The sequence below is a fragment of the Salmo salar genome, chromosome ssa03 (assembly GCF_905237065.1).
Source record: "Salmo salar chromosome ssa03, Ssal_v3.1, whole genome shotgun sequence".
Taxonomy (NCBI): Eukaryota; Metazoa; Chordata; class Actinopteri; order Salmoniformes; family Salmonidae; genus Salmo; species Salmo salar.
In genome coordinates, this window is record NC_059444.1 from 23858754 (window position 1) to 23870883 (window position 12130).

Below are 12130 nucleotides of genomic sequence, written 5' to 3' on the forward strand. Positions count from 1 at the left end.
TACAGATAATGCGCTGAGATTAGGAGCACACTCCTAAAGGGAGTGATCCTAATCTCAGCTTGTTACCTGTATAAAAGACACCTGTCCACAGAAGCAATCAATCAATCAGATTCCAAACTCTCCACCATGGCCAAGACCAAAGAGCTCTCCAAGGATGTCAGGGACAAGATTGTAGACCTACACAAGGTTGGAATGGGCTACAAGATCATCGCTAAGCAGCTTGGTGAGAAGGTGACAACAGTTGGTGCGATTATTCGCAAATGGAAGAAACACAAAAGAACTGTCAATCTCCCTCGGCCTGGGGCTCCATGCAAGATCTCACCTCGTGGAGTTGCAATGATCATGAGAACGGTGAGGAATCAGCCCAGAACTCCATGGGAGGATCTTGTCAATGATCTCAAGGCAGCTGGGACCATAGTCAACAAGAAAACAATTGGTAACACACTACGCCGTGAAGGACTGAAATCCTGCAGCGCCTGCAAGGTCCCCCTGCTCAAGAAAGCACATATACATGCCTGTCTGAAGTTTGCCAATGAACATCTGAATGATTCAGAGGATAACTGGGTGAAAGTGTTGTGGTCAGATGAGACCAAAATGGAGCTCTTTGGCATCAACTCAACTCGCTGTGTTTGGAGGAGGAGGAATGCTGCCTATGACCCCAAGAACACCATCCCCCCCCGTCAAACATGGAGGTGGAAACATTATGCTTTGGGGGTGTTTTTCTGCTAAGGGGACAGGACAACTTCACCGCATCAAAGGGACGATGGACGGGGCCGTGTACCGTCAAATCTTGGGTGAGAACCTCCTTCCCTCAGCCAGGGCATTGAAAATGGGTCGTGGATGGGTATTCCAGCATGACAATGACCCAAAACACACGGCCAAGGCAACAAAGGAGTGGCTCAAGAAGAAGCACATTAAGGTCCTGGAGTGGCCTAGCCAGTCTCCAGACCTTAATCCCATAGAAGATCTGTGGAGGGAGCTGAAGGTCCGAGTTGCCAACGTCAGCCTCGAAACCTTAATGACGTGGAGAAGATCTGCAAAGAGGAGTAGGACAAAATCCCTCCTGAGATGTGTGCAAACCTGGTGGCCAACTACAAGAAACCTCTAACCTCTGTGATTGCCAACAAGGGTTTTGCCACCAAGTACTAAGTCATGTTTTGCAGAGGGGTCAAATATTTATTTCCCTCATTAAAATGCAAATCATTTTATAACATTTTTGACATGCGTTTTTCTGCATTTTGTTGTTTTTATTCTGTCTCTCACTGTTCAAATAAACCTACCATTAAAATTATAGACTGATCATTTCTTTGTCTGTGGGCAAACGTACAAAATCAGCACGGGATCAAATACTTTTTTCCCTCACTGTATATCTGTCAGTGTCAATCTTACTGTACCTGTCTGTAAATGTAAGCAGAGTTTGCTGGACCAGATCGCCTGAAAACGGCGGTTGCCGGACAACTCGGTAGATCAGAGGCTGGCAACTGGAGCAGAGAGGATTATGGGGGCCAGAAGTAAGCAGAACAGCGTCAATCTCCATCTTCTCATCAAAGGTGCTCAGTTTGACAGCTGCCACCCTTTTTTCGGTGTGCACATGTAGGGTGAGGGGCACATCACAGAAGACGTGCTGTGGACCCATGTCTAGAGACTCGTCTGTGTCTGTTATTAGCTCGATGTTGGTAATCACCTGGTTATCTGTAGAGACAACATGGTTGATAATTATAAGCTGTATAATCAAGCCGTTCCAGAGTAGTGCACATGCTTGGCCCTTTATTTATTCATAAATACCTAGGACAAATAACTGGTATAACTTCACATTACCTGCTCAGAAGAATAGCCAAACATTATCATTCAGGTAGACACAACATGTGGCTTGTATTGTGGAGAGTTTCAGCAATGCTAAATGTACACTGTTGGAGACCACTAGAATGAACCCGGGACCCACCGGCTGAGATGTAGGTGACCCACACAGTGAGGCTGTCAGGGACCACAAGGTGGAGGAAGCGCAGCATCAGGACGCAGCCCTCGGTTTCAGGGCAGGGAGACGTCACGTTGGCATCATACAGGCTGAGTTCTGGACTCCAGGCCTGTAGGCTGGGCTCACAGGGCTGGTATACATCTGGAGGGCCTGTAAACGCACACGCACACACACACGCACACGCACACACACTGGTCTTACAATATATATTCACCTACTGTATATGCGTCCCAAATGGCCCCCTATACCCTTTATATTGCACTACTTTTGACAAGGGTCCATAGGGGTCTGGTCAAAGGTAGTGTACTATATAGTGAATATGGTGCCATTTGGAATGCAACCAAAGAAAGGGAAAAGTTACAACAGATATAGCAGATAGGCCTACAACTTTTTTCTACATCCAAGCCTTCTCAACTGATGACATGCACAGTACCTGCCCACCCACACTGATAAAATGCAGAGAGCTAGAATTCATTGGTTTCAAAGGTAGGCACTCTGTTGTCTTTAATTAGTGCAGTATCTTTACTAAAGTTGTGAAATGATTTGAATCACTGAAAAACCATTACTGTACTATTATTAAAGAGGGCTAGTAGAGAGTACAAGCTATGTTCTGAGTGAGAATCATACAGTAGAGAGAGACTGGGAAAATCACATGACCTGGTTTTGGACTGGACTGGTATTTTCCTAACCACCCTCTAGAACACAACATACCCAGGTGCAACTTTACACAGGAAAGGAATCCATTTCTTAATTGGGACAGACAGGGCTCACAAAACAATTTATAAAGCATGTTAATTTCCTCTGTGGTAAAAGAGGAACAGGAGCAGGTCGTGTGTCTCAGCAGAGCACTGAAATAAACTGCCGAATGGAGAGGGTTAGAGGGAGAGAGCCTGCAGCAGTAGCCCCAGCCAGCCAATGCCTGAGCGCCCTCAGCTTCCCCAGCTTCTGCTATCTGCACCCAACGTGGCTCCTTCACATGTGTGGATTTGTGCAGGGTAAACATCAGCACGCCAAGACAAACCATAAAACTAAATTGGTCAGATAAACAGAGAAAGGCCTCAACACAGGCCCAGATTAATCACTGTATCAGATGTGGCAAACGGCTCCCACAGGAAAGCCTAGTAGGAAAGCCTAGTGCTTCAAGATCTTAGTGTATCATCCTTCCTACTTTCAGCAACTTAACCATGTCACTACTTTTCCCCTTTCTCAAGATGAAATAGACTCCCCAGATCTGGAAATTAATGCTTGGGTTTCAGTGGAGGAACACATCAAAGGGAGGATATGTTTCTGTGAAAAGAATGATGTAGTCTAGATACAGTATTTTACCTGAAATAAATGTTCCTCTCATTTGAGTGTGCCAGAGCGCAGAATAATTGATGAATTTATGAACGCTCAACACCGGTTGAATATGGCTGGTGTCAGTAAACGTCGGCAAAAAACGCGTAATTAAAATGTTACCAGGAGCACAGTTACAATCACCAACACTCTGGATAACATGAAAACAGCTTAACCAGCTCTGCTAGGGCGAGTAAAATGGTCAGAGTTTGGGTGGGGGTTAAAGCTTAAGATGATTCTTATGGCATTGCACACAGTCAGTGTGAACTTTATTTTTGACAACTTTTACTTTTACTTCACTACATTCCTAAAGAAAATTATTACTCCATACATTTTCCTGACACCTAAAAGTACTTGTTACATTTTGAATGCTTAGCAGGACAGAAGAATTGTCCAATTCACACACTTATCAAGAGAACATCTCTTGTCATCACTACTGCATCTGATCTGGTGGATTCACTAAACACATGCTTCGTTCGTAAATGATGTCTGAGTGTTGGAGTGTGCCCCTGGCTATCTGTAAATAAAAAAAACAAGAACATTGAGCTATCCAGTTTGCTTAATATAAGGAATGTCAAATGATTTATACTTTTACTTTTGATACTTAAGTATATTTAAAACCAAATACTTTTAGAATTTGTCAAATTTTGCCAGAAAGTTGTTTTCATTGCAAGTTAAAGTTTACTGTTAGCTAGTTAGCTAGCTGACGTTAGATGGCTGGCTCGCTGGCTAACATTAGGTTTATGATCTGTGTGTAGTAATGTTATCTCAGAATGCCATTTTGCATTGCTAGTTATAGCCTAATGTTAGCTAGCTAACTAGCTAACATTGAACCTATTTGGTTAACTTTAGCTAGCTATGACAATCAGATTGTATTGCTAGTACTCTATGGATTGGGATTATGGTTCATTGTTTCACTAGCGAGCTTGCTAGCTACATGTCTAAACAAAATACCCCAAGTTAAAGCTTGCTGTTAGCTAGCTAGCTGATGTTAGATGGCTGGCTCGCTAGCTATCATTACGTTTATGATCTGTGTGTAGTAATGTTATCTCAGAATTCCATTTCGCATTGCTAGTTATAGCCTAATGTTAGCTAGCTAACTAGCTAATATTGAACCTTTATCTTGGCCAGGTCGCAGTTGTAAATGAGAACTTGTTCTCAACTAGCCTACCTGGTTAAATAAAGGTGAAATAAAAAATAAAAATAAACTTTAGCTAGCTTTGACAATCGGTTTGTATTGCTAGTGCTCTATGGATTAGGATTATGGTTCATTGTTTAGCTAGCATGTTTTAACAAAAGACTCCACTTCGCCAGATGATCACATGACCCATCAAGTTAGCCAGGTGTGTCTGACGGTGATTACGGCTATCTATTGTATAATATTGCCAAAATATTTGTGTCTGGAATTTGTCTTTCAGCATCAGTAGAACACGCCTGACTGTCCTCCACCAGTCATACAAGGAGAATGGTCTAATGTCTCCCATCAAAAAAGAGAGATGGCCCAAGCAAGCACAGGTTACACCTGAAGCATGAGGACTTGCAGCGAGTGGTGAACTTCATCAACAACTACGCAGAGGATAATGCAATATTATTACCAGGACACCACCCAGGACACAAACACTTTGGTGGAAAGCTGCTGCCATCCCATGTGACAAAAGCAGCAGTGTGGCGTCTCTACAAGGAATCGATGACAACACTTGGTATGTAAAGCATAAACAACACGTTTTGATTATTTAATTGAACTACAACATGATTGGCACTCCTTTTATTGATCCTACATTATTTACGTATTTTCCAGAGGTACGTGTAGTCGGGCTGTGTGTTATCATTTTAACTTCCAATTTCCAAGATGATGTTTCTGTATGCAGTGCTGCTGCTCTGCACATTTGTAGGTAAATGAAAGTTACCTGATAATGTTTTATTAAAAAAATGATATGATATATGATATATCTTAATGTTATATCTTAATGTTCTTTTGTTGTTTGCAGGTGCACTATCCTTCTGACCCTATGCAGCCAGGTCCCATCTACTTTTTAACTCCTCGCAAGTGTGGCTTGTTTGGTGTCTGCTGTGAAGGAATACTACAACAACTCAACTACTTGATCGATGAAGGCATGTCATCCAGCAAAGGCAGCAGTGCAGTCATCAACTACATGCACCATTTCTTCACCAACTACAGAGTTTGGGAAGCACTTGTGGCTCTGAATTGTGATAACTGCAGTGGCCAAAACAAGAACAAGTTTGTGCTCTGGTATTGTGCCTGGCGGACCACGCACAAGCTCCACCACAGTCTGGACCTTCACAAGTTTTCCCCCGACTGGTGCTTTGGCCTCATCAAGCAGCGCTTCAGAAAGACCAGAGTGAACACTTTGTCTGAGATTGCTGATGTTGTGAAGGACAGCACTGTGACAGAGGTCAACATCCCAAAGCTGGTTGGACTGGAGGATGGTACGGTGCTGGTGGAAAGCTATGGCTGGTAACAACACCTAACTCCATACTTCAGGCAGCTGCCACAGTTCAAGCAGTACCAGTACTTCAGGTGAATATAATCTTCATTGCATTGTATGAGGTTATTCTTTTTATCTTAAGTAAAACTAAATGCATGCTCTTCAACAGATCACTGCCCGCCCGTCCAGCATCACTACTCTGGACGGTTCTGACTTAAAATATGTGGACAACTACAAATACCTAGGTGTCTGGTTAGACTGTAAACTCTCCTTCCAGACTCACATTAAGCATCTCCAATCCAAAATTAAATCTAGAATCGGCTTCCTATTTTGCAACAAAGCATCCTTCACTCATGCTGCCAAACATACCCTCGTAAAACTGACCATCCTACCGATCCTCGACTTCGGCGATGTAATTTATAAAAGAGCCTCCAACACTCTACTCAACAAATTGGATGCAGTCTATCACAGTGCCATCCGTTTTGTCACCAAAGCCCCATTTACTACCCACCACTGTGACCTGTATGCTCTCGTTGCCTGGCCCTCGCTTCATACCCGTCACCAAACCCACTGTCTCCAGGTCATCTACAAGTCTCTGCTAGGTAAAGCCCCGCCTTATCTCAGCTCACTGGTCATCATAGCAGCACCCACCCGTAGCACGCACTCCAGCAGGTATATCTCACTGGTCATCCCCAAAGCCAACACCTCCTTTGGCCGCCTTTCCTTCCAGTTCTCTGCTGCCAGTGACTGGAACGAATTGCAAAAATTGCTGAAGCTGGAGACTTACATTTGCCTCAATAACTTTAAACATCAGCTGTCTGAGCAGCTAATTGATCGCTGCAGCTGTACATAGTCCATCTGTAAATAGCCCACCCAATCTACCTACCTCATCCCCATATTGTTTTTATTTGATTTGCTGCTCTTTTGCACACCAGTATCATCTGCTCATCATCATCTGCTCATCTATCACTCCAGTGTTAATCTGCTAAATTGTAATTACTTTGCTACTATGGACTATTTATTGCCTTACCTCCTCATGCCATTTGCACACACTGTATATAGACTTTCCTTTTTTCTATTGTGTTATTGACTGTATGCTTGTTTATTCCATGTGTAACTCTGTGTTGTTTCTGTCGCACTGCTTTGCTTTAACTTGGCCAGGTCGCAGTTGTAAATGAGAACTTGTTCTCAACTAGCTTACCTGGTTAAATAAAGGTGAAATAAAATAAAACAATATAAAAATAAAAAAAATCCGGACGCTTATAAGAAATCCTATGACAACCTCCGATGAGCCATCAAACAGGGAAAGCATCAATACAGGACTAAGACAGAATCCTACTACGCTGTCTCTAATGCTCATCGGATGTGGCAGGGCTTGCAAACTATCAAACATTAGAAAGAAAAACCCAGCTGCGAGCTGTACAGTGAAGTGAGCTTACCAGACGACCTAAATGCTTTCTATGCTGACTTCGAAGCATGAAACACTGAACCATGCGTGAGAGCACCAGCAGTTCCAGATGACTGTGTGATCTCGCTTTCGGTAGCCGACGTGAATAGGACCTTCCATTAAGCAGGTTAACATTCACAAGGCTGCAGGGCAAAACTGATTACCAGGACGTGTACACAGAGCATACGCTGACCAGCTGGCGGGTGACTTCACTGACATTTTCAACCTCTCCCTAACCCAGTCCATAATACCTACAGTTGCAGTTGGAAGTTTACATACACCTTAGCCAAATACATTTAAACTCAGTTTTTCACAATTCTTGACATTTTATCATAGTAAAAATTCCCTGTTTTAGGTCAGATAGGATCACCACTTTATTTCAAGAATGTGAAAAGTCAGAATAATAGTAGAGAGAATGATTTATTTCAGTTTTTATTTATTTTGTCACATTCCCAGTGGGTCAGAAGTTTACCTACACTCAATTAGTATTTGGTAGCATTGCCATTAAATTGTTTAACTTGGGTCAAATGTTTCGGTTAGCCTTCCACAAGCTTCCCACAATAAATTGGGTGAATTTTGGCCCATTCCTACTGACAATTCTGGGGTAACTGAGTCAGGTTTGTAGGCCTCCTTGCTCGCACATGCTTTTTCAGTTCTGCCCACAAATTTTCTATAGGATTGAGGTCAGGGCTTTGTGATTGCCACTCCGATACCTTGACTTTGTTGTCCTTAAGCCATTTTGCCACAACTTTGGATGTATGCTTGTGGTCATTGTCCATTTGGAAGACCCATTTGTGACAAAGCTTTATCTTCCTGACTGATGACTTGAGATGTTGCTTCAATATATCCACATAATTTTTATTCCTCATGATGCCATCTATTTTGTGAAGTGTACCAGTCCCTCCTGCAGCAAAGCAACCCCAGAACATGATGCTCCCACCCCAGTGCTTCACGGTTGGGATGGTGTTCTTTGGCTTGCAAGCCTCCCCCTTTATCCTCCAAACATAACAATGGTCATTATGGCCAAACAGTTATATTTTTGTTTCATCAGACCAGAGGACATTTCTACAAAAAGTCCGATCTTTGTCCACATGTGCAGTTGCAAACCGTAGTCTGTCTTTTATATGGCGGTTTTGGAGCAGTGGCTTTTTCCTTGCTGAGCGGCCTTTCAGATTATGTCGATATTTTAATGTGGATATAGATACTTTTGTACCTGTTTCCTCCAGCATCTTCACAAGGTCCTTTGCTGTTGTTCTGGGATTGATTTGCACTTTTTGCACCAAAGTACGTTCATCTCTAGGAGACAGAACGCGTCTCCTTCCTGAGCGGTATGACGGCTGTGTCGTCCCATGGTGTTTATACTTGCGTACTATTGTTTGTACAAATAACGTGGTACCTGCAGGCATTTGGAAATTGCTCCCAAGGATGAACCAGACTTGTGTAGGTCTACAATTTCTTTTCTGAGGTCTTGGCTGATTTCTTTTGATTTTCCCATGATGTCAAGCAAAGAGGCACTGAGTTTGAAGGTAGGCCTTGAAATACATCCACAGGGACACCTCCAATTGACTCAAAGTATATGTCAATTAGCCTGTCAGAAGCTTCTAAAGCCATGACATAATTTTCTGGAATTTTCCGAGCTGTTTAAAGGCACAGTCAACTTAGTGTATGTAAACTTCTGATCCACTGGAATTGTGATACAGTGCATTATAAGTGAAATAATCTGTCTGTAAACAATTGTTGGAAAATTACTTGTCTCATGCACAAAGTAGATGTCCTAACCGGCTTGCCAAAGCTATAGTTCATTAACAAGAAATTTGTGGAGTGGTTGAAAAACAAGTTTTAATGACTCCAAACTAACTGTATGTAAACTTCCGACTTCAACTATACATGTTTCAAGCAGACCACCATAGTACCTGGGCACAAGAATGCCAAGGTAACCTGTCTAAATTACTTTCGCCCCGTAGCACTCACATCTGTAGCCATGAAAAGCTTTGAAAGGCTGGTCATGGCTCACATCAACACTATCATCCCAGACACCCTGGACCCACTCCAATTCGCATCCAGACCCAACAGATCCACAGATTACACAATCTCTATTGCATTCCAACTGTCCTCTTCCACCTTGACAAGAGGAACACCTATGTGAGAATACTGTTAATTGACTACAGCTCAGCGTTCAACACCATAGTGCCTTCCTAGCTGATCACTAAGCTCAGGACCCTGGGACTGAACACCTCCCTCTGCAACTGGATCCTCCATTCTTCCTGACCGGGCCATCCCCAGTTGGGGAGGGTAGGCAACAACACATCTGCCACACTGACTGTAAACATGGGGGCACCTCAGGGGTGGGTGCTTAGTCCCTTCCTGTACTCCCTGTTCACCCACAATTGCGTGGCCGCGCACAACTCCAACACCATGATTAAGTTTGCTGACGACGAGACCGCATATAGAGAGGAGGTCAGTGACCTGCCAGTGTGGTGCCAGGACGACAACCTCTTCCTCAACATCAGCACAAGCAAAGGAGCTGATTGTGGGCTAAGGGAAATGGAGGGGCCATGCACGCCCCATCCACATCAACAGAGCTGTGTGGAGGGGGTCGAGAGCTTCAAGTTCCTCAGTGTCCACATCACTAACGGATTTACATAGTCCATACACACCAACACAGTTGTGAAGAAGGCACGACAACGCCTCTTCTCTCTCAGGACGTTGAAAATATTTAGCATGGGCCCTCAGATCCTCATAAAGTTCTACATCTGCACCATTGAGAGCATCTTGACTGCGTACATCACCGCTTGGTATGGGAACTGCATGGTATCCGACTGCAAGGCATTACAGTGGGAAGTGCGTACGGCCCAGTACATCACTGGGGCCAAGCTCCCTGCCATCCAGTACCTAAATACCAGGTGGTGACAGGAGAAGGCCCTAAAAATTATCAAAAACGCCAGCTACCCAAGTCACAGACAGTTCTCTCTGCTACCGCATGGCAAGCGTTACCGATGCACCAAGTCTGGAACCAACAGGACCCTGAACAGCTTGTACCCCGAAGCCATAACACTGCTAAATAGCTAACCAAATAGCTACCTGGACTATATGCATTGACTCTCTTTGCACTCATCACATATGCTGCTGCTACTGTTATCTATCGTGTTTCCAAGTCACTTTACCACTACCTACAGTATATGTACTGTACATATTTACTTCAATTACCTCGTACCCCTGCACATAGACTTGGTACTGGTACCCTGTGCATACAGCCAAGTTATCATTACTCTTTGTGTATTTATTCAATGTGTTAATATTTTCTATATTTTTCTCTCTGCATTGTTGGGAAGGGCCTGTAAGTAAACATTTCACTGTTAGTGTACACCTGTTGTTCATGAACCATGTGCTAAATAACATTTGATTTAATTCTAACTTGATTTTGATTTCTCTATCTCTTTTCAATGCATAAATTCCATCTGAGAATTTCCGCATATTTTCGTAGAATTTTCTAAACGTTTTATACACGTCATGTCAAAAGACTGGGCTTCTGTACACTCAAAGAATCTTGATTGGGGTAATAGGGAAGTGTTACATAAAGCATAAGGTTTCAAAGCTCTACAGGACACATAGTTTTTATGACAGTTTAATGTTCCACAGCACCCAACATTACCAAAAGTTGACCCTGCCAAGCACCGTGTTTTTCTTATGGCTAAAACAAAATAAGTTATTTAGCCTGGCAATTATCATTTAATGATTATCGTATTTTTCTCCAGACAGTCTTTATCCTTGCACGCACCTTACCCACAGAAAGGCAGAAACTAAACTGTAACTGAATGTTTTGTGTATGTTCAAAATGGACACTAAAATCATAAAGTAATTTTTTTCAGACAATGAATACATGCCTACTTTATTATGTGTTTTGGGTGTCAGAGACATGCCACTGAGTGTGCAAGCTCTGAGACTTATTTCCTAGACTGTTTACTAGTGGCCAATGTAATTATCATAGTATATGGCTTTTATCAGACACTTTTATCCAAATGTATTTACAGAGGTGCATGCATAAATTTTGTTTTGTGGTGGCCTCATCAGGAATTGAACCCACAACCCTGATGTTGCAAGTGGCATGCGCCACCAATCTGAGCCACACAGGCCCATGAGTGACTAAAGAAAAATACTGACCAGTAGCCTCTTCAGGTGTCCAGTATCCGGAGGAGTCACAGACCCGTGGGGAGGTGGCCTCATAGGCATACTGATGGAACACACCATCTGCCTCACAGTCCCTGCAGTTTACACTGTCCACTGTAGGAGAACTGTCAATAGAGGCGCTCAAATGTAAGTATCAGAAAATATTTGAAATTGTCATAATCATTCATGAATATCTATTTCTGCATCCCAAATGGCACCCTATTCCCTTTATAGTGCACTATGGCCTCCCTATTGGCACTGGTTAAAAGTAGTGAGCTACATAGGGAATTGAAACCATTTGGGATGCATCCTATCTCATTACTGTTGATATGAGGAAAAAATGTAGCTACACAATTATTCTACCTTTGATGAAGTGGCCCTCTTACAGGTGGAAGCCAATGAATGGAGACCGAGTCTGAGCTCTGTCCAATCACCATGGGCTTGAGAGGGATGGGGGTGGGCCTTCTCCCGTTCAGCCAGTTCCCGTAGACTAGATCCATATAACAATGCATCCGAGCCACTTGATTTGGTGTGAAATGGTTGGTGCAGTTATCATCTCAGGAGAAGAAGTGAAAGTAGAGTAGAGTCAATGTTCCCAGCGGAAATCATCTAACATTAAACAGCCAAGAGAATTTTGATCACTCAAGTTTGATGTGGATGAATTATCAATACTATGCAATCCCTAGTCCAAATGCAATACACTTGGACGTAAGCTAATACTGTATATACAGTAGACCTTTGTGGTCTTGCAGTAGGAAT

General features: G+C 43.1%; 1 protein-coding gene across 2 annotated transcripts in view; it reads right to left on the reverse strand.

The window, feature by feature from the left end:
* The window catches only part of pappa2 (pappalysin 2), a 64847-nt gene that overhangs the window by 35679 nt on the left and 17038 nt on the right, over window positions 1-12130 (reverse strand). For both annotated transcript variants that reach the window (XM_014190627.2, XM_014190625.2), the window contains exons 5-8: window positions 11735-11927; window positions 11366-11496; window positions 1943-2125; window positions 1395-1692 (exon numbers count right to left, since the gene is read on the reverse strand). In XM_014190627.2, coding sequence (XP_014046102.1) covers window positions 1395-1692; window positions 1943-2125; window positions 11366-11496; window positions 11735-11927 — 805 coding nt within the window. The remainder of the gene's footprint in view (window positions 1-1394; window positions 1693-1942; window positions 2126-11365; window positions 11497-11734; window positions 11928-12130) is intronic.